This window comes from Protopterus annectens, chromosome 3.part1 (assembly GCF_019279795.1).
Source record: "Protopterus annectens isolate FY-2018-M chromosome 3.part1, PAN1.0, whole genome shotgun sequence".
NCBI classification, from domain to species: Eukaryota; Metazoa; Chordata; order Ceratodontiformes; family Protopteridae; genus Protopterus; species Protopterus annectens.
In genome coordinates this window covers 444,725,979-444,750,107 of record NC_056732.1, presented here as the reverse complement: position 1 = coordinate 444,750,107, position 24,129 = coordinate 444,725,979, and the positions used below count along the sequence as shown (strand labels likewise).

The window sequence follows — 24,129 nt, the reverse complement described above, 5'->3', positions numbered from 1 at the left end:
ACAGTTAGGCTGTACATGGTTTTAAAATCATCCCTTTCTGAAAAGAAAATGTATGAAACTTTGTCAAAAAAGCATCTTTCTTCATAGTTGTAGTCTTCTGTCAGTATGGCAGTTGCATCCCATGTTACTGTTCCAGATATTCAGGGCGAATCTGTTTAGTTAAGTCTAAAATGCTATGTACACTTAAAACTGTCTTACATTTATGTAAGTATCAGATATGATAAACTGGTAAAATGTCTTCATAAATTATACCCCTAGCAATCTAAAGTGTTGTCCCCTGATTATGGGTGCCATGGAGGTTATAATTTTCATCCAGGATCCTAATTTCCCTTGTATTGCTCATCCCGGTTTTAGTGGCCTCCTCCACCAACTGCAGAAGTTGATCTGATGGCTTGATTGATGTCTTTACTGCTGTTTTATCCGCTGAACTTTTCCCAAACTCAGCCTGTATTTCCTAGCACTTGACATGCCAATATCTGTGTTTCACCAGTGTTGCTATTTACCACATTGACATTCACAGTTTCATTTGAACTGGCATCTGATATTAGGAATAAAGTCAAGACTTCCAGTAGTGGGCTCCTGATCCACCTTGTATGCTGTTTCCCTGATGCTGGAATGACCAGCATCAGTTCTTCTGATGTTACAGTGACTTTGTAATGTAAACTGCCTTCTAGTCACTGTTATGCAGTGCATTTCACCCTCTCATGCTAGTACCCAGCCCCCCTCCACTCCCCAGATTCCCATTCTCCTTTGGGCAAAATGGATTTTGAGTCCTCCTATACTAAATGTCCAATTAAGAGGCCTAGAAAGGCTCACATTTCTTCCCAGTGACTGTCAACTCACTCCTCGTATGTACTAGAACCTGAGGCATTCCTCGGGCCCTCCATTTTTATTTTGGGGAAACTGATTTTTGAGTCCTTTAGTGCTCATTCTGCAGTGACAATGTCTCGTCAGGCTCTGATTTCAAGCACATTGATCCTTCTTTGACTTTACCTTGGAGTGCCTTGATGAAGTAAGAGGAGGCTAGCTACCCTGTTCTCTGTCAGCACACCCAACATTTTGAGTATATTTACAGATTATGTAACAGAGTAAGGTTGTCCTTTAGACCACATTGCATCCCCTCAAAGCAGACTTCAATGGGTTTGCAGCAAAATCCCTCACACCTTATGTGCAGTTCCCCTTTACTGGATATTTTGAAAGAACTTAAAAACAGCTTAGGAGAACCAGGGCACTGTAGCACCCATACAAGAGAAGGATGTCCATATTTTCTGGCTTGTGAAAGAGTATTGATTTTGAGTGGAAACTCCCAAACCAGAAACTGCCATTTTTGTTGTGGTCCTCCAACAAGCTGCTACATCACAAGACTCCAGTATTTGTATCCACTAGACAAGGAGGCCAGAAAAGTAAATGGATTTTTAAAGAATGTGTGTGCATCCACTACTTTATCTTTGTTGGTATTAAACTGTTTGGCCCATGTAACATATTTTCAAAGAAAAACAACAGATGAGTAGCATGTGGTAAAATTGTCACCTGAGAACCTGTTGAAAGGAAAGATCATCCATTGATGAGGCAACCTAGTAGTCAGAGTGATTTATTATACAGCACAAGGTGTCCATCAGAGCAGTAGCTTCCAATATTGATATGCATCTGCACTCCTGGCTACATTTGTCAAAATTCTATGAAGATACCAAGATATTTTGCACTTTCCTTTTTTTTTTTTTTGCACCCGCTGTCAGTTATCAGCCCCCTTCCAGTAAATTAGTCTCTTCACTGCCCATCACCAGGGCAAATGTGAGCAGAGGACATCCCCTCACTTTTGCAAGGGGCATTCTGTCCAAGCAGCCCTATCTCTTTTGTCAAAGAACTTGGTGGTGGTTTCTTCCAAGTGCACCCAATCCTCCCAACCCCCCAGGAGAGGCGAGTGGGCCACATCCCTTCACTTTTTTCCCTCCCTGCCTGGCTTCTTCAATCTTGGGGTTGCAATTAAGTCACTGTTCCTCTGCTCTATAGAGACCAACATATATTTTCTTTTTTTATGTGGCTTCTCTTGTTTGGCTCGTTACTCATCAATACCTTAAAAATGTGGAGGAGGAGGAGGCCCAGATTATCATTTACACAAATCTGAAAGTTCCTCTCCCTCTCTGTATCTTTAATAGTATACAGAGGTGCCACCATCAGATGTGGTTTTGGTGTGGACAAAAGTAGTGTCAGAAAAGTGCTGGAAAAAGAATTGTCACTCTTGTTTATAACAAAGTTGCAAGTCCAAAGATTGGTGTTCTCGGCATTCACCAGAAGTTGTCCTGAGGTTATACAGTAGTTTTTCACCATCCATCTTGGATTCCATCACTTCTCTTAGCATGATACTGTTTATCTGCCCTGATTTCTTTCCATTATTTCTTTTATTTTGTATTGGTTTGCAGGCATAATTAATCTGGTGAAAGTACATAAATAGTTTTTCAACCTTCTGCTTATTGACAGTTGAGCTATTGAGAAAGTGCATAGCTGCAGTGTATTATTCCTATATTCCAAAATTGAAAGATGACAATCATCACAGCTTTTTATGATGCTCTTTCTTATGTAAGATTTTTCACCATTTGAATAGTTCTCATTACTATCCATTAGAGTACAGATAATGTGGACCTAGATGAAATGTGGTTGAATCCCCACTAATTTATGGATATTCTGAATTTCTGACTTTTATATTGTGGAACATTGTCAATTATGAATAACTCCCTCCATACTTCTACACCTTACTATCACTCAATCTCTGTTCCCTCAACCATCCATCCAACTCCACTTTATCCCCCAGTAACAATCCATCTCTTACTAAACTACTTATAGAATTGTATCTTAGTATTACATCTCACAATTTGACTCACCTTATTTCTCAAATTTTCTGTTACCTTCCTCTTTTTCTTTTTCACTCTGATTCACTCGATGATGCTTATTGTTTCTATGTAGGATATTTTCTCAAAAGCTCATGTACTGTAGTTTAAGTATGATATGTCTCTTATATATTACATTCTATACTGTGTTGTGGAGGTTTTCTCCCCGGACCTCTGCTGAAAAAGGGCTATTGCTCAGTCGGACATTCCCAGTCAACAAGTGTCAAATAAATAAATATGGTCATGTATTACCTTTCTTATGATCACTGGCTGTAGTGCACTAATCACATTTGCAGCTGTGTCCATCAGTTTGGTTATTTCAGATACTTGAAATAATGTGTCATGTCGTTTCGGCTTTTCCCGGTTAGGGATCGCCACAGTGGAACTCCGGTCCGCTATTGATTGGCAGTTGGTTTTTACGTGCCGAGTTGCCAGCCCTGACATACAACCTTCAATGAAGGTACGCCCATTCACGCATGTCTCCACGCAGAAGACACTCTAGCTGAGAATCGAACCAGACAGCGTCTTACAGTGAGATGACAATGCTACCGCAGCACCACCACCGCAGTTATAGATACTTGAAATAATAATTTACACATATACATAGCTTCCTTGAACTGAGTCAAATCTTTACCCACTCAGCACCAAAAACATCCTGGTATTGGTTATTTTATTTTAGAGAATGGGCAAACTGTATAGCAGCACCCTGATTGGAGATCAAAAGTTCCCCAGGAAGGTATTAATCTACAATTAATGTACAAATAAACAAGTCTGCCACTTCACAGCAGCATGCCGAAATGCCGTGGAGCTTGGACTGAAAAAAAACTGATGTCCGCCATTATTTTAACAGTTGCTAAGCACCACTTCTGCTGTTTAGAGAGTGCAAATATATTTAAAATATTTAAAAAAAGAAAACTAAAAAACAAAAGTGTGTGTGTGAGTGTATACATGCATGAATGAAAGCAACATCAATAGAGCCATTATTTTACACTCATTAAGCAGCGCTTTTGCTGTTTAGTGAACTGTGTGTGTGTGTGTGTTTGTTTCTGTGAATGTGTGCTTGCATGCATGAATGTGAGGTGCGTTTGAGTGAAAGAGTGAAAAGTGAGACAGATCAAGCAAAAGCAGCAATGAAGGAGATTTACGTACATCTCACCTCTTTGATCATGTTAACTGGATAAAACCTAAAATAAAGGGGGGGGCAAGCATATTCCTCTTAAAAAACACAAAGTTTCTTCAGTAATAGGACTTATGTTAGCATGCATCTTTCTGAAGTGCAAGTGTGTGTAGAGAGTGAGATGATGGTCCACTGGCAGCAGCAGATAAGAGGTTTGCATACCTCTCGACCTTTTAGCTCAAGAAATCTGGATAAAGCCTGAACTAAAGGCTGAGCAAAGGCTCAAAAACATGAATATATTTAAATGTCGTACTTATAAATATTACAAAGTCAGTTAAGTAACAGGATTTGTATTAACATGAATTTTCTGAAGGAAATAATCTGAAAGTCAAGTGCATGTCATTATGTAGTGACTTCATTCCCCAATGATTGGTAAGAAACCGCACATTTTATCAGTAAGGGACCAAAATATAAAGCAAATATCTAGATGTTTTTAAAAATGATATATTTTGGATGAAAAATGCTTTCTCTAACATGTACTACAGCAACTTTGAAACATAGGCGGAGGAACTATTTTACATCAAAAATATATTTAAAAAAGTAATATAGTAATAAAAATATATAAATAAGTAAGTAAAACACAAAATATTTACAGAAAGCCCATTCTGTAAGTGCAATACTGCCTGATAGGGTGTGTGTTAATGTGTAATTAATGCCCCTCCAGGGGTGTAGAGGCCTTCTGCCTGCACCGTTGGGCCTCAGAACATCCCTGGGTGGGAGTTAATTACACATTAACACACACCCACTGTCGGGCATCATTGCTTGCATATCCTTATTTGGACTGTTAATAGCATGAACTGAATGTGGCACAACTCTGCATTGCTTGTTCTACTTGAGTCATCATTCCTGGCCAGTACATTGCCTCTGTTTCTCTTTTTTGCATTTTGCCATTCTCAGATGTGATTCACGTGACCCCTGAAATGGTTCTCTTTCGTTAACATAAATACTATATAAATTTGTAACCTAAAATAAGTTACAGTTGCCTCCATGAGTTAAATTAAAATCGACTGCAATGGTGTTTTCTTGTCTACAGTTGTGGATGCTCCTAACATGCTTCATTATCTTGATACACCAAAGCTGCTCTGGTTGCATAGAGGAATATAGTTTTGACTTCAACCCATTTTATCTGTGTTTAATTAGTGGGTCTGTCAACTGATAAAGCAGCAGGGGAGGGATGGATGTGTCCATCCCTGGGGGTGGGTGAGCAGTTATGTGGGCGTTCTCCACTACAGTTCATGGTGGAGGCTGGGGATGTTGCATGAGGGAGGATAGCTCAGAAGGGATAAGGTGGTGGACATGGCTGCAGCAGAAGCAGGGCAATATGCCTTATGCCACCCATTGCACACCTACCCCTTGAGCACAACACTTAAACTGTGAGGGGGGATAGTGAAAAGGGCATAATAAAAAATTCCCCAGTGGAATTTTGGCAGCCAAATCCCCTAGGGCATCCTTAGGTTCCATGACCAGCCCCAAAGGATTAATGGAGTAAGAACGGGGGGGGTTTAAAGTAACTGCGATATAAAGAAAGAATTTTATGCTTAAATGTAATTCCATTAAACTGTATAAAGAGTAAGTTAAATTGGAATCAGTTTTTTATTTTATAACTGGGTCTGTTTTTATTAGCTTTTGTATTATTGCTTTACCCTGTTGTAGGTGTCTGAATTTTTTATCTGACTCCCTGGAATGCAGAAGCCAGTGTGCTAGAAGCCAATGAGGGATTTTAATAAAGTACTTACCAGGAAAAGCGAAAGACACAAACAAACAAACTTTTTATGGTATGCAGATAATTGTGCTGGCAATTTTATTTGAGATTTAGAAGTTCTTGTTGTTAGATGTGCATTGATTTAATGCAGCATATCTTTAAGCACACATATTTTCCTTTAATTAATCTCTCTGCATGTTAAGACCTGGTTATAGGAATATCACAGTGCAGCACTGAGGATTGTTTCAACAGTAATTTGAAGGTAATGTGGTTGGAGAAATGAATTTATTGACAGAATAATTGCCCCTGTGTGCTATTCATTTTTCCACTTTGATGTCCAGTTCCACCTTATCTCAAAGAGTGAGGGACTGGACATTGAAAATTGAAATTTGTACTACCTGAAACAAACATATGTTTTAATATTGTTACACTGAAAACAATGTTTAGAACCAAACTATACTCCAAGAGTTCTGTGAACATTTAAAAGTTGTACTTCACCTTTTGACCCCAAGGACAAATGTGAAAAAAGACTCAAATGTTTGGCTTTTGCTGCCCACAATTGTGTACTGGAGTTAATGGCTGTATTAATTAAGAAGAATACCCTGGCACAACATAAACTTTTGTCAAAATCAGAAACTAAAGAACTTTGTACATAAACAGCTTCACAAAATGAAAGTGGGTGATATCCGCTTCCTGTCAGACTGTAGCCCACTTGTGTGGTGGGTAAAAAATCAGGATGGAAGAACACTCTTACTGGAATAGTTATTACTCCTGCTGGTCCAAGTCTAAGTCCTGTAAAGGACTTAGCTGTTCGTATGTAGTCTTGAGGAAGACTGTTTTGGCTCTTAGAATGTAGTCTTGAGGAAGGCTGTTTTGGCTCTAAAAAGGGCCTTTGTGGTCTTGAGGAAGACTGTTTTGGCTCTGAAAAAGGCCTTTGTGGTGTGGAGAGAGGTAGTCTTGAGGATGACCTTTGTAGTCCTGAGGAGGACTGTTTTGGTTTTGAGAAGAACCTTTGTGGTGTGGTGGTCCTGAGGATGACCTTTGTAGTCCTAATGAGGAATTTTTGTGTAGTAACTATTAGGTAAGAGGTTGGGTTACATCCTCTGAGCCTCCACCTGAGCGGACAGGGTCCGGCCCTGACAACAGATCTTTTTTGGTCCTAAAAAGGACCTTTGTCAGTCCAGATGGGTCCTCAGTTAGGTTCACGGGTAGTCCTTATAAGGACTGGTGTACCCCTTTGTTAGTCAAGGCTGGGCTAGGTGATTTTCAGGTAATTAGCCCTTAAAAGAACTGGTATGCCCCCATGTGGTTCATGGCTGGGCCTATTGGTGGAATCTCAGTTAGTCTTTTGAGAGTCCTGAAAAGAACCTAGTTAGCCCTTGGAAGGACTGTTCAGAGTTAAAAACCTCAATCCCTTATAGGTACAGACAGAAATAAAACAATGGACAGGCCTTAGACAAAACAAAATAGGCCACAGCAAAACACACATACAACACAAATAGCATGCAAGGTGATCACTGTGAAATAAACGAATCCTTGAGCCAGTTCCAGTCCAAAAGAAATCCTTTATTCAGTCCCTGCAGGTTACAATTTTCAATACGACTTTCCTCCAAGCATTGTTCCGAGTGACTAAACCTTCTGTAATGTGCTTACTTTATACAGATCAAAGGGGGTGTGTCAAGATAGTCAACCAACCAGGAGGGTGGGGGGTTGTATTAGGGCGTGGATTGAGTCCATCCTTCTGGTGGGTGTGGCTACCTAGTTCCATCTTTCAATTAAGTTCAAACTGATTTTCCATCCATTGTGTTACATTTAATATGGCTGTTTTTTTTTACCTTGTCGCAAGTGTTTTGCCCCTCTATTATTCCTTTTAATAGTTTAGTTTGTTGATATTACTCAAGTTTTTATTAGTACACTTTCAAGTTTGTTATTAGTACACTTTTAGTTCACTGCTTTGTGTTTTTCAGACACTGTAAGGTTGTGAGTATAGCAGGTGTGCCAAATTACCATTAAAAACTCATCAAGATGACATAGACAAAAACATGTAACAAAAACATCATTGAAATAGAGTTTAAGATCAATGCTTTCGCAAAAAAACTTCAGGGAGGAAGGAAATTGTGGAAGGACCTAAATGGTTGTAATCCACTAATTAAAGTCATGGTCCTAGGTGTTGGGAGGGTGTCTCTGTCTAATACTTCTTTTTTGTGGCCCTTTTCCTTAATTCACAGTGACTTGAAAATGATCAAAGTGATTTTCTACCTTGTCAACTTCAGTTTTAGCCCCCTATTAACCCTCTGTCTTTACTAATCTAAGCAGGCAAGCACTACAAGCTCTTTAAAACCTGGGTTTCTATATTTAGGCTTTGAAAAATGGTTTTGGCGCAAACACCGCTCAGCAGTAATTATTAGGAGAAAGTGGACATCACTGTGGAGCTGTGGGTTGGTAGGGTGCCCTGTGTATGCCCGGTGATGTAACTAGTGCCACATGGAGGAGCTTTCCAGTCCTGAACGCTGTTCCTCATCTTGGCTTTAGCAAAAGCTCATTGCCTTGTGAGTCCCCCAATTATTGGCCATTTACTTCACTAAAACTTTTTATATTCTAAAGCCAGAAAGATCTTTTCTTGTACTAAAATTTCAACCCCTACGGGATTGGTGCCAAAAAATGCTCAGCGGCTCATAACAGGAGGTTGGGGCCGGCTCTGTGGAGCTGAAGGTTGGCAGGAGGCCGCCTCAACCCTCGGAGAAACAGATTGTACTCCATGAAGGAGGTTTCCAGTGGGGAGGGTCCCTCCCAGCTATGGCTTGTATTATAAAATTACTTTACTATGGGAAGACTATGTTAAATCAACTTAAATAATTACCAGTGCTTCAAATTGAATATTAATTGGTGGGTTAAAAGGATCTTTTCCTGTCCTTTTGTTTCACATAATGATGTTTCTAAGTGTGTTATCTCATTTAGCCAACGTGGAAATAGCTATGAGTTGTGGCTTTATTAGGTGGTGAATGTTCTAGTGGATTTTCAGGTATTTGTCTTAGTTCTACATTAGGCCAGTCATAACTAAGGAAAGCTACCATTCTGGGTTAATAAGGTGCCGAGATTGCTTTTAAAAGGGGGAATTTGGCACCAAAATGGGTGGCGGGGGCTGCCCGGGGCTTGTAACCGGCCCTATAGAACTGAGGGTTGGCTAGAACGGGCGCTAGCGACCGGTGGTGCATTAACCACCACGAGGGGGTGGGACTTGTGTGGGTTATTTAAAACGAAGATATCACATCTAGAGTTATTTAGCACCAGTTTAAAAAATGTTTTATTTATATATATATATATATATATATATATATATATATTGTTGTCTTTCGGCGTTTCCCGGTTAGGGGTCGCCACAGCGGAACTCCGGTCCACTAATGACTGGCAGTAGATTTTGACAAACGCAGAGGTGCCAGCTCGACGTTCAACCTTTAACGAAGGCACGCCCATTTACACATGTCTTTTTAATTCCACCCAACCGCAGGGAAGACATGCAGACTCCACACAGAAGGCACTCCCCAGCCGAGAATCGAACGGGAGAACCTCTTGCTGTGAGGCAACAATGCTACTGCTGCACCACCGTGGAAGTACATATATATATATATATATATATATATATATATATATATATATATATATATCATGTCATTATAGTGCCCACGAATTCCTAACAGTAAAGTTTTATGATATTCATGGAAAATAAACTTGTACGCTCGTGTTTTATCTGTAGGTCCAAGTTGTTAGGTCTAGTGGAAGTGCACTGTCTTGGAGCACATAAACAGCTTCAGGAATATTGTAATTACAGCTGAGTAAAAACATGTAAAGCAACCAAAACAAGAGTTGCTAGCAGGTAAGAAAATGATGACTGAAGGAGATCATAGAAGATATTGTCTTTCTGTGGTGACAGTGTGACCTTCATGATAGTAGCAACACCATTGTCATCACTCTTAAATATCAGGGCTACACTGGTAGGACCACATTGAGTAAAACCCCAGGAATGCTAGAAACATCTAGAAGCAACTTTGATGAGACCACTGTCTTCAGCAAAACAGATTTAGTTCAGAGTGATCTAGTTAAAGAACAGCTGTAGAATGTGTCTATCCATGTATGAAATGATTTTCAGAACATCAGGGAGTGCCAAGAAAGAGGGTTTAACTTTAACAGTGGAACAGAATATTGCTAGCAGAAAATAAGATGTAACCATTAAAGACAGGTACATTTTTCTCACAAAATATAGTTTTTTGTCTATATTTCTTCAGATCTGCTTTTTGAGCTGAATGAGTAATCCATTCTGACATTAACAAGTTTTTGTAATATTTCTGGGTTTACATGTGATGTAGATCTAATTTCTGTTTATAAAAATAGTTCATCCCTGCTAGCTTTCACCAACCAAATGCATTGTTAGAGAATTGACTGTTTTTGAACTAGGCATACATTCCATCCAATTGCTTTTGTTTTTCAGATGAAGAGCTACTGTAGTAGGAGGTGTGCAGGAATTATGAGACCAACAATTTTTATTAGGCAGATACTTTGTATTCCTGTAGTTTCATCTTTTACACCTTTACCGGTGGTGGCATTATGCAAAGTAAGCCAGGTGCTAGTTATTTACAAAAAGACAATGGATAGCTTGTAAAATGACATAATGATAATATAAGAACATAATAATGATAATACTATTAAGCTTGCTGACAAAGGTAGTAACCCTATAATAACGAAAGAAATAGAAGAGAATATTTACATATGCATGGTGAAGATTTACAAAATAATGATGCCAAAAAGTATGCAGATAATACTGCTTATTTATAGGCTTAGGAACTGTATTGCTCAATAGTCAGTCTAGTTTTCTTTGAGAAGCAAGTGGTTTCTAAAGAGAAAAAAGTAGCGTAAGGATGCCGTCATTCTGCTGTATACGAAAGACCTGAAAATCTGTGCAAATTCATTCAGGTGAATAAGATTGTGTGTGTGTGTGTGTGTGTGTGTGTGTGTGTGTGTGTGTGTGTGTGTATGTGTGTGTGTGTGTGTGTGTGTGTGTGTGTGTGTGTGTGTGTGTGTGTGTGTGTGTGTGTGTTTGAGATCCTATAATTCCTCACTACCTGCCAGCCATCATACCTCCTGCAGTAAATTTAACCCATTTATTCCCTTGTGAGGATGAGAAGCGATTACTGGTGGCCATTGTCCAGACAGCCATTAAGTTTAATGTATTTAAACCCATAACACTAATTTAAATTGGAAACGTTGCACTGGATAATCTATTCTAGCTTTTTGCTGGCTTTTGTATTAATGTTTTACCTTTTTGCACTTGTTTGGAGTGTTTTATTTGTTTGACTCCCTGGAAGACAGACGTCAAGGCACCAGGAAGTCAGTAAAGTACTTGGTTCTCATTATTAAATATATATCATTAAAATAACTATCTCCATGAGCGGTAATAACTTTTCAAGTGGAAGAATATGATTAGACACCTAGTCTTAACTAAATCTTATGTACTGCAGCTGACAAGCCATTAGGGCCATGAGGTTTACCCTTGCCCGATTATACATGAACTTGAGCACGTGTCATACTGTACAAGGAGTCATAAGGATCTTTAACTATTCAGGTCTTGTAGTGGATAAAGCCAACCATTAAGATAGCAGTCAGTCACCTATTTCACTTCTCTCCCATGTGTTCACTCCACATACAGTGACTTATAGATTATCATCAGGGATTGTCAACAAGTTGCTGTCCCTTGCATTGTCTGTCAACCTGTTAATCATCCTCTATACCCTGAGCTGTTTCAAGTAAAATGCCAATGACTTTTGGACAGCTGCGGTCAGCAAAGAGGAAATTTTTATCTAGTGTAGCTTGTATGGCTTCTTTAGCCTGGCTAACCACTTCCACAGTGCTGTGGTCATCACTTTCAAAGGTTTTAAGACCAGAAGCTACATCTTCCCAGTTTGCCTCCACCAGTCTCCAGTATGTTCTATAACTCGGCCTCTAATACCATTTTTTAATTCCTTTGTAGGTTAATTCACAGCAGCAGAGTGGTACAGCCATTAGCATTCATACCTCACAGTGCTTGTTCACCAATTTGGTTCACTGTTGAAGTGCCTCCTTTGCTTTGTCGATATGTCTTTCCTGTTTCATTTTAGACTGTAACACTGTCCTTTTTAATATTTTTATTGGTTGTGTTACATAATATAAGAAAAGATTCACTCTTGTTTATTTACATTTCCATATTCTTTAAATTTTGAATCTGAATGATTATGCAACCTTTTTTAAATTTCACTTAACTCATTACATCTGAGTGATGCTTCCAGGTGCATCTGCAGTTATCTCCTATTGCTCCTCTAGGCATTAAATGTTACTTGTTCATATTTGCATTAATAATTCCAAAATCATGCTACATACAAAGTATCAGAATATTTTATCTCGAAGCATACATTATGGCAAACACAATTGAATTAATATCTGACCTCTGTCAATGAGTATCTGTTAGAATTGTAAGGTGATAACTTAATTTTTAAAGGCTCACGCAACACCCACTAGGAGGTAAAGGTACACACTCAAAAGAGTTGTACTGGAGGGAATGAGTAAAGAATATGAACAATATATATATATATATATATATATATATATATATATATATATATATATATATATATATATATATATATATGGGTCTACTTCTTTTGGTCGACAACCCATATGACTGACACTCATTTGGTCGACAGCTCATTTGGCTGACAAAAAGTATTCAAGGCAAAAACCTGGGATTTGCCCCCCTCCCCACTGTTGTGCGACTGTGGAGTTGTTATATATAGTTGGGGGGGTGTGGGGGCGAAGCCCCCCACCTAGAATGTTTGTCGATCAAATGAGCTGTCGACCAAATGAGTGTCAGTCATATGGGTTGTCGACCAAAAGAAGTAGACCCATATATATATATATATATATATATATATATATATATGCATTTACTAATTACAACAGGTGACTGCATACATGTATTATTCCTATAGCTAAACAATATGAATTAAATGATTTTGTAAGTCTCTTTACAACTCAAATTAAATATTAGAATTTTTGTTATTGAATTTTCCTGTCAGGTTCTGTATTATCTGCCACCATCTGTTATACATTCTTGATGAGGCTGTCAGTAAAACAATCTTTTCAGACTTGTTAACTAGGTTTAGAAAGCCCAATGTCTGCTGTTTTTTATTTGATTTGTAACGTGGGCTAACTAACAATGAATGTATTGTATTTAATTTTTCATTATTGTGTACTGCTGTTTATTTTACAAGAGTGTTTTTGTATATGCTTATGTTTTTCTGCCCCTTTTTCCACAGCTTCGCCATTTGGGAACTGGTAAATGCCTGGTTGCACAGAGCCAGCCCAGTCATAAGGGTGGCTTAGTAGTAGTCAAAGAATGTGACCCTGTTTCTTCAGATCAGGTAAAAAATGAGATTTCATGTTTTTAAGATGTGCTAATAACGTTGACTTTTATTCTCCCTCCATATTTTTGCTTTTCATTGTTTTCGCTCTCCTTTTTTCTGTTGTGTGATAGTGTCTACCAACCATTAACACTCAACCTTTGCCCTCCAAGGGCCGTCATCCAAACAGCTGTTACAGTCTTTTACATGCTACTCTAACTTCCATTACCACTTTGGGCAGGTGTGTGTGTATGTATGTATGTATACACACGTACGTGTACGCACGCAAGTGAGACATGCACATGCGCAGACCAACAATGGTAGTCAGCTGACATTTGTACTTCTACATATGGTCCTTATTCATCATATTTTGTGGTGTCTCATGTTTTGTCCCTTCCTGTTGCCTTGACCCTCTCTCTGTAGTCGACGTCATTGTTATTGTCGAACAACCTACCTCCCTTTCAAAGGAGGACTGAGCCAGCAGTGCCTGCTCATTCCTGCACACAACGACCACTGTCTCCATTGTCAGGGTAGTTGATATAGGGTTACAGTCAGGGTATCGTCACACTACTCCATGGAGCCAGTTTTTCTTTTATTCCTTTCTTACAGTCGACTCACTTGATACAGAACTCTTACCACTAGCTTGAATTTTGATAGCATGTGGCCATAATGCAAATGTGGCTATTCCATACAGGGTTACATCAGTGACTTTCTCTTAACTCTCCCTTTTCCTTACATAATGAAGAAACTGCTTAATTGTGATTTACTACTTTCTATACATACAAGAAAGCACATTCCCATGTACACATACACTACCAGTTTGCAGAGATCAGCAACTACCTTTTGTCATGATTATAGAGAAATATCCTGAAGATTATCTTAGTCATTTTCATCATATTACAAGAACTGTAAATATAATTGTTTTTCATTGCTAATTATAGGTTCACAGCTTTATACCAGGTTAGCGACCATTAAGGCCTTTAAAAGCATAGCCACACAACCCAATTTTGTTAGGGACTTAATGTGTTTACCACCAGCTTTTGAATTACCTGTACCTTAATAGATGCTTAGGCAGCTTTTGATGCTTTCTCAGTTCTTTTTCACTATCAATGCTGTTTTCATAGTCTTCATGGAATTTCCTGTGCACTTTTACAGTGTTTTTGCATTTAATATCGTAGTACACAATGTGACCCATAATTTTTTGATATTTTTTTATATAATTTTATTTATTTTTATTTTATTTATTTTAAGTTTGTTTACCGGGAAAGTCTGACTTGACACAAGTCCATTTTCAGCAGAGGTCCTGGGAGGAAAGCCAAATACAGTATAATACACAGACACAGATTTTATAATATAACAGATGTGCATTAACATACAGGAAGAATTTACAGTAGAACATACTTAGCAGTAATGAACTTTATTTTTTAGAACTATAGGATAGTACAGCAGGGGTGGTGAGCCACCATTTTGTTCTTAGTGGGATTCCAGCAACAGTTTAATTCTGAAAATTAGATCAGCTAAGGTGTGATTTTAGTAAGCATTTACCAGATTTTGTCAGTAGGTGTCACCCTTACTCTATTTTAGGTAATATATGTTTAAACATGCAGGTTTGACTTGTATAATAATACATTATTTTTTAATAAAATTTTTAATGAACATTTTTAATAGTTATTTAAAAATTTAATAATATGTCAACACACTATCAGGAAGTTTTAAATGAATTTAACAAAGTTTATTGATTTATTTATTTATATATATAAAGAAACAAATATGGTTGCAATAGGAAGTGATGAAATACTAAATTATTCAGTAGCTTGTAGGTTGATTTGTAGGTTCATAATGCGATGGATAAATGATTGGTGTTTGTGGAAACTGGTTTTATATATATAAAAAATTTTAAAGTAGTAAGGCATTTCATCTGATGAAGTCCATTTGGACGAAAACGCTGTGATTGTGAAGGCGTTCATTCTGTGGTGTACTACTTCGTGTACTTCGTGTCTTTGTGGTTCAATAAATTTGGAATATACCTCAGCCTGCATTGGTCCTCGCTTTCGTGTTTTTGCCTTGATTCCAGCAACAGTGCACTGATGAGGCTTAACCTTGGGAGGTGGCATTGGCAGAGCCAGTTTTTTATGTAGTGGGTTTTGAGATGTTTTTTAAATTGGGAAGTAGAGGTTGTAGAGGTTATGTGATTTAGGAGTGTATTCCAGGTCCTGGCAATAGAGCAGGCAAAGAGAGATTTTCCAGCCTCATTTTTGTGTTTAATGACATTTATGTGGTTCCGATTCGTGGATCTTAAGGTTCTGGAGGTGGTGTAGGGGTGAATAAGCTGCTGAAGGGCAGTTTTTTTTTTCAGGAAGGTAGTATAGCCTGTGGGCAGTAGTGAGTTGATTGAGGAGGAGGAGTTGAGGAAACTCAAGCCAGTTTAGCTGCTTGAAGGCCAAGCAGTGATGAGACCTATGGCTGGCTTCGATAGCAAACTTGGCAATCTTGTTGTAGCAAGATTCCATCTTGGTTAGTTCGGTGTAACAAAGGTTGGTTAAGATAGGGGAGGCATACAGGAGGATAGATAGGAGATGGGTTCTTGCAATAGTGGTTTTGGTGTTTTTAGACATAAACTGTTGGTTCCTATAAAGGAAGCCAATCTTTTTGTTGACTTTCTTCATTGTTTGGGCAATATGTGTGTCGTATTTTAGTTTATTGTCAATTTCTACACCTAATAGCTTTGTGTGCGTTGTTGGGGTGATTAGTGTATTATCTTTGGATTTTATGTCAAAATCACTGTTTACTGGAGGAGATCCTCCAGGACTGCAGAGAATAAGTTTGGTATTCTTTGGGTTGAATATAAGTTTGATGTTGGTGAACCATTCTTTTGCTAGGGTGAAGTTATTTTGGGTAATGGTTTTTAGTTCCTTCAGGGTGGGTGCAGCACATATAATGGTGGTGTCATCTGTGTATTGCACTATAGAGGCAGAAGGTGAGGATGAGGCTATCTGGTTAGTGAATAGTGAAAATAGCAAGGGACCAAGGATGGACCCTTGAGGGACACCTGTGGCTACTAGATGTAGGGGAGACAATTGGTCTTTCCATAAAACTGCCTGTTGTCGGTTAGATAAATAGAGAACCAGGATATGGTAGAGGAACTGATGCTCAGGGTAGCTAGGGTTTTTAGGAGAATGCTATGGTTAACCATATTGAAGGCTTTGAATAAGTTTAGGAATATGGAGGATACAAATAGACCTTTATTTCTGTGTAGATTCATAATGTTGTAGAATGAGAGCAGTGCTGTAGTGCTGTGGTAGTGCTATGGGTAGGCCTAAAGCCATGCTGGGATGTAGATAGGTTGTTTTTTGGAGGTAATGTATAAGCTGGGCATGAACCACTCTCTCTAATATTTTTGATAAGGGTGATAGAATTGCTGTAGGGCGGTAGTTGGTAAGCTCAAGGGATTGACCTCCTTTGTGCAAAGGTATAATATGAGATATTTTCCAGGAGTGTGGGGTACTTTGCATTCGGTTATTGACCTGTTTATGAGGATGGACACGGCATAAACTATAGCATTTGCTGTAATCTGTAGGAAGTCGGCTAGGAGGTTGTTGGCTGCTAATGTTGTTGGTTTGAGTTTTTTGAGGAGTTTAGCAATTGTAGTGGTGGGGACTGGGTTCAGGGAAAAACTGAGGTTGTTGTATTGGATGGGGTGGGGGTTACTGTTGCTGTAGGATTGGTAGTTGTGTTTTGGGTATCTGCTAGGGCTGGGATTGTTTCAGTGAAATATTTATTAAATTGGGTGGGGATGTCACTGTGGTTGTTTGGTAATATAGGGAAAGGAGTGGTAGGTTTGCCAGAGTATAGTAGGTTGTTTATTGAGGCCCAGAATTTTTAAGGGTTGTTGGCGTGCTTTTCCTGCAGGGTTTTATAGTAATTAGTTTTGTCAAGCTTTATTCATTTTTTGATGATGTTCGTGGTATTTCTGTCTCAGGGCAGTAGTTTTCTGTTTGTGAAATTGTGACCAGGCTTTGTCTCTTTCTTTCAATAAGGACCTAGCATCTTTAGATAGCCATGGGGCATGGTTGGTTTTGATTCTAGTGGTTCTGGGTGGTGCATAGGAATGTAGGATTTTTAGGAAGGTTGAGTTGAAGTACTCTACGGCTTCATCTAGTGATAGTTGTTTTAGGGGGGTCCATTTACAGCATTTTAGTGAGTTGATTATGTCCTGCGCTCTGAAGGTTTTTTTGTTACATACAGTTCTGAGTATAGGTTGTTTTGTTTGGTGGGACTGGTTTCTAATTAAGTATGTTGCTTGATGGTCACTGAGACTGTCAGGGAGTCAGCCTGATTGGTGGGCAAGAGTGGGGTCAGATAATAGAATCCAGTCCAAGATGGACTGGCATTTGGAGTTTTTATCAATTCTTGTGGGGGTAGAAATAATTTGGGTGAACTTATGGAGGTTAATGTAGGTAGAGGGATTTTGGCTGGTACAGTCAGACCAGTCTATGTTAAAGTCTCCTGAAAGTATGGTTTCTTGTGGAAGGGTAGAGGACATCGATTTAAGTAGATTTTCCAGTATATTAGTGTTATTGCCTGGGGGGGATATATCCTCCTGCAATAATTATTTGTTTATTGGTGTTGAGCTTTAGTTTGGCTAGAATTAATTCTATGTCTTTGACTTCTGGGAAGTTTCATTCAAATTGCTCAATAGACAGGTGACTTTTGAATAGTATGGCTATGCCCCCTCCTTTTTTTCCTGGCCTATCTTTACATAAAATATTGTAGCCAGGGGGCAGTTATTTTATTGTCGTGATGTTCAGGTTTATGCCATGTTTCTGTTAATACTACGATACCAGGTTTTTGAAGGGTTAGTAGGGCATGGAGGTCTTGGATTTTGTTATGAATACTCCTTATATTAATGTTTAGGAGGAGGAGAGATTAGGTAGGTCTTAGATATAAAGGATTAGGGTTTGTTGAGTTTGTATTGTTACTGTTATTGGGACCTGGATTTGGATGAATGTCACTGCAACATGAAAGTTTTTGTCGTAGGTGTAGATAGTTTATTTTTTTTGTGAAGTATTTTGTCAGGCCTTTGGGATGAATGGTGTCTAGTTTTGTAGCTAAGATTTTTATATAGACAGGAGAGAGGTAGGGGAAGGAGAGGTGAGAAGGTGATAAAGGACAATATCCAGGTTTAATGGGATTGGTAGTGGAGTCTGCTATGGTGGTGGGCGGTAAAGTGGAGTTGTGTTTGGTAGGAGGAGAGGGTAAATGTGAGACATAGTGGATGTAGACTGGTGGTGTTAATGCATGGGGGCATATTATATAGTTGTGGGTGTGAGTGTTTGGGAAGGTATTGTGTAGGGTGTGGTTCAGTAGGGTGGAGTGTTGGATGATAGGTATGATTTGATTGGATAATTGAGTTTGAGGAGTTTTAATGGGTGTGGTGTATGATTATAAATGTAATTGATATAGGGGTGGGTGGGAGTAGGGTAGAAAAGTGAGCCCGAGCGGTAGTGAGGGTGAACTGAGCAAGGCTTCACCGTCTGAGAGAAGCAGATAAAGAAAAACAATTGGGGAGAGAGCTTAGACAAGTTGGAGAAGGACAGCTGTGCTGAAAATACCACTTTGTAGATTGTAAGCTCAGGGAGTTTGAAATTACTACTGTTGTCACTTTCAAGCTTCTTGCTGTTCTATAAAATAGACACAGAATGTGGAGTTATTACTTAAAGTAAAAGAGCCAGTAGGTATGGTGTCACTGGGCTTGTAGAGAGGTTAACTCAGTTGAGAAGAGGCAGCTGTACTGGTAATACCACTGCTATGATTTAAGCACTAGTCTATGGAGGAAGGACAGAGTGGCCTCAGAGCATGGAGGTAAGCTAGGGGAGGTAGGGGGTGGATTAGAAGAGGAAGATAGGGGGAAAACAGAGGGTTATACAGTAGGAAGAGTAAGTGTGTCCAGAGTAAAAGGTAGGTAGAGTAAGTGGAGATACAACATAGAGGTTAAGGTGTGGGGCTGTAGTAGAGGGGGAGAAAAATTATACGCAAATGGAGCTTGCAGAGCAGGAGTTAATTTGGTAGGTAGCAAGTATTAGACTGACTGCTTGAGAGAGCAGGGTGGGGGGGGGGGTGCACAGATACGGGTTGTAGCTGACCAGGAGCCACTTTACTCCGTAGCATATCGCCTACTCAGAGGCAATCTCTGCCTAACATACAAAGCTATGTCAAACCCAGAGGTTTTGGACATGTTCCACTTAAAGAAATCCCAATCTTGCCGAGCTACACACTCTAGGGACCTAATCCTTGTCACCACAATAAAAAGAACATGCTGGAGGGATAGATTGCTGTCCCAGAGACATCCCTTGCTCTGGAACAAACTACCTATCTATATCAAACAAAGCTCCTCATTAGCACTCTTCAAGAAAAATCTTGATTATTGGATGGGAGAGAGGAAATTCACCCTGAGGATCAGTTCTGTGGCTCTGCTCGACAGTGGCACAGGAAAATAATTTTCTTGTGTGGCGAAAGCCAGGGTACCTTTTGGCTAGGCTTATATAGGCCCTAGAGCCAATAGTCTAGTATCTACCTATGAACCTATAAGTAAGAAAATATAACAAAAAGACATGGTTCAAAAAATTAAGCATATACACATACACTGTTCTTAAGGGGAACTGTTGCTGGGAAGAATTACACCGGAGATCAGGGTTCAGAGAGGGAGTGGGTGGTCTTCCTGTGTTGGTAATTGGTTTTGAGTCTTTGTAGCAAGGCAAGGTACCTGTAAAATAAAGGAAGAGATAAAGGATGAGGGCTAGGCAAATGAGAGCATTATTACCTAGGATAGGGTAATCCAGGGGAGAAATAGGACAGAGTAGAGAAGAAGGTTGGTTTGAGAAAAAGGTTTAAATGTTAGAACTAGGGTGGGGGGAAGTAGTAGTATAGCGGAATAACTTTGACTGAGAAGGAATTAGGGGAGAGAAAAGGAGGAGTTTAGAAAGACAGTCCCTGTTTCCACAATACAGCCAATAAGCAACTTATAATAAAGCAGCTTCTTTTAGCACAGAAGGACTTAGTCACCACAGAGTTTTTGTAACACAGTTACTTTAAATACAGTGCAGCTATGACTGTAACAGATCCTGTTTCCACAGTACAGCTAGAGTCAATAAACAACTTAGAAAAATAAAACAGCTTCTTTTAGCACAGTAGGGCTTAAACTAAAAACAGTTTTTTTTGGCACAATCGAGCAGTGTTCAGAACAACTTCATTTTGTACAGTAGAATTAAACAATAACAGTACCTTTAGCACAGTCGAGCAATGTGCAATAGTTGTGTTTGAGAAGAAAACTTATTTAGTAGTGCTATATTCAATGAACGCATAATCAGAAGGCTATTTGATTAGGGACTTCAACAAGTCTAAACGCCTAGAATATCGTTTGCACGTGTTGACCACGAGGAGTCAACATAACATAGTACAGGGCATAACCACTTGTTCCTTACACTTAGTTCTGACCACAAAATGATATGCTCCACACACAAATTTGTGTTTTCTACAGATTAGTCCTTTAGAAGGGAATGCACTACATACAATAAGCCTGTAAGCTAGCGACACAAGCCAATTGTATTAAAACATTAGTATATGAGCATATTTATAGTATTAATAAGTTGCATGTTCATAATGCCCTAGTCAGACATATTATGACCTTCCCAGAACATCATTTTAAATTCAAAGTAATTGAGCAAGTTTTGTCTGATGAAAGAGGGGGTCCTTGGACTCTTAAATTCTGAACTCTGTGAACTTAAGTGGCAAGTTCGATTAAATGCATATAGCTTTCCTGGGTTGAATGATACATACTCAGTACAGTGCTTATTAAAATTGAAGGCACTGGATAGCTAATATTTTTGGTTTTAAGTGTGATGGTTTTTATGGTTGTATTTCAATGCAATGTGTTTTCTATTGTAGCATAATGTATGGTAGACAGGCACTTTTATGAATTAACTGTTTATTTAGTTGTAGTTCAGTCTTTGAACCACAAGATGGTGTTGTTTCTAAAAAAATTTGTTTCAGTGATGTAATTTCCTTTTGGGTCACATGATTTAATGGAGGGTTATTTAAACTGTGCTCTTAGCTTTGCTCTTGTTGTCTGAAGAAGTTCGTTTTATAAATACGGACAAAAGTGCTTACAGCATTTAAAATTTAGCGTCTAATTCTTGATTCACCCTTCTGCTTCTTCCTAGTACTTGTATTACTATTTTTTTGTGGTTTTATTTGGCTTTTAGTTAGCTTTGAAAGTAAATTAGAGCAATATTTTAAAAGAGTCCCTGATTTTAGGCCTTAGTCTACCACTATTTTGGCTTTATCACAGTGCAGGCACATATTCATTAAAAAAAAAGCTGAGACATGATTTCCTCTGCTGATGTGACTCTGCAGCTTTTTTTTTTTTTATCAGTGTATGTTTGCCACTTTCCATTTTAGGGCATTTAGCTCTGCAGCCCTTGTTGCTTTCCTCCACATGCCTATCCTCAATAGAGTCCCCATTATCCACTTACATACAGTTTTTAGTACTTGGCCACCACATGCCCCTGTCTAGAAAAAAAGGGAATGCATTTGGACAGACAGAGCCCATCATCTGTAGCCTCAGAGTAGTGGAGGATGTTTCTTTTAGGAAACATATAGTTTGCTCATTGACATCATTTTATGTATCTTTGTACTGTAACAAAAACTTAGGTTAGTAGTAACACTGAACCACTGCAGCCATACCAGTCACAGGCTTGCAGAACTTCGGGTATAAAGCAATATTATTACTCCCAAGGACGAGAGCAGAATTGGACTTCGTATATTTAAAGTTGCAGGGTGTGAGCTGCGCAACTCCTCCCTACAAAAGTACTTTCTTTTCTTTTTTTAGTGCTACTGTAAAATTGATGTTACTTTTTCCTTGTTAGCAGGTGTGATGTTTCTGCATGCAGTCCACTAACTTTCCATTTACATGTACCTATTTCAGCAGGTTAGTGCTGTTTGTAGTGGCAGTGAGCCAGTGGTTGCACACACGCCTCTGTAAGTGCATTACTTATGGTACAGATGATTCTCAACCAATGTACAATCACTGCATTCTGCAGCTGCTCTGCTGCAGTTTCGACTAGTGTGCAGTGCCATAATGAAATCGCTCATTCCATCCTTCTCAGATTACTGTCTAGGTAATAATGAAGCCATAATCGAACAGACTGTTATTAGGTGCAGCTGATCCATATGCTGCTTATAATACTGATTGTGTCTGTAGACTTACATCTGTGTCATATTCAGGTACTAAGTTCAAAAAATGGGTGGAACTAAAAACAAATACGAAAATAGAATCATCTGTAGAAGAGGTTGTTTTATTCATTCATGGGCTGGAGCACATCCTAGCACTCACAGGTTGCAGGAAGAAAAAATATTCTTGGATGTGATGTCAGTGAGTTGTGGAATACACACTACTTGCATAACTTCAGGTATTTTGAAGAACACCAGTTAGCCTATGGCATGCCTGCTGGGGAGAAATTGGAGTTGCGGTGTGAAGATACACATGGACATGCTTTCACTGTGATTTGTCAGGTATACTTTGAAGCATTGAAGTGCACAAAAGTCGAATGGCTAAATATCGGCCCTTAAGATTGAAAGCCAAAACACTGAAAAAAAAAAAAAAAACACTTGCACATTTTGCAGAGGGCATGCCCCAATGCACCCCCTGCTAATTATATATACCAGCTCAGTCTTCAGAGGGGAAGGGCAACTTCCCTGATCCCCAATGGCCACAGTCTTGCACGGACTTAATGCCAGCAGAAGCAATCAAATGAGTTACAATCACTTTTGCTGGCGTAAAAAAAAAAAATTTTCAGCATTACAAACATTGGGTTATATGTATGATTTCTGATTTGTCACATGTAATGTGTGTGATGATCAAAGTGGTCATGGACTCCCCATACTGAAAGAAAAGGTTTCCAAGATGCATCTTGGCAAGCATTGTTACACTGTGCACTACCAAGTTTGAGTACCTCATAGTGTGAAGAAGTTTACATGCACTTAAAAACATATGTCTCTGTTAGGCTGTTGTACTAGGAATGTGGTTAATACAAAGAATGATTACAAGGAGAGTGCACCAAATGTTGGACAGACTTCTGGAATTGTTTTGTGACAGTGGGGTTGGCAAATTCTCATCAAAGGAAACCACATATACTATAGGTAACAGCCTAAGCTATTGGAATTGTCCCCACAAACATCCAGATGCAAAGGATGTGCTATTACACATTGTGATGAGGAGAGGAACTTATCAGGGTCATAATACACTACTGACCGCTGAGTCCTAAAGAGACAGTGACAGCCGGACTCATCAACACCATAAAGGAAAAAAGGTATCCACCTGATCAGATATCCTTGAAGCTATCATGCAGAGATGTGCAGAAAGCACCACAGGGGAGACAGGAATGACATTAAAACATAGCCCAAGAAAGGGCATTGTTGGGTCACTGATGATACCATGCATTAATGTGTTTCATATAGCATTCATAATTGCTGCAATAGTCAGTTTAACTAGCTCATTATGAAGATTATGTAGATTTTAAGGGCAGGTGACAGTAAAATCAATATTTTGGAGGTGGAGCACCCTCAAAGAAAGTGCTTATAACATGAAAGCCTCACACAAAGATGTTGCACAACTTCAAAGACAGGAGTTGGGGCAGGGTGTTTAAAATGTAATTTCTTTGTTTTTCTGTCTCTCTCTCTCTCTCTCTGTCTTTCTCTTTTGAGAGCTACAGTTGAGAGGTCTGTATATAAGCCTTTGTAGTAACATGCTTCCATCTCTGTTGACAGGAGTCTGTCTTTGGAATATCTCAAAGTAACTGCAGACCTCATTGATAAGTTACTTAATTCATAAATTGCACGGCAAAGAGGAAAACATGCCATTTGTTTGAAAAAAGCTATTAT

The 24,129-nt window shown here is 39.0% G+C and overlaps 1 protein-coding gene across 3 annotated transcripts in view; it reads left to right on the top strand.

Moving 5' to 3' along the window:
- Nucleotides 1-24,129, top strand: part of GALNT11 (polypeptide N-acetylgalactosaminyltransferase 11) — a 1,380,327-nt gene that overhangs the window by 1,275,267 nt on the left and 80,931 nt on the right. For all 3 annotated transcript variants that reach the window (XM_044066892.1, XM_044066893.1, XM_044066894.1), the window contains exon 10: nucleotides 13,108-13,212. In XM_044066892.1, the coding sequence (XP_043922827.1) occupies nucleotides 13,108-13,212 (105 nt within the window). The remainder of the gene's footprint in view (nucleotides 1-13,107; nucleotides 13,213-24,129) is intronic.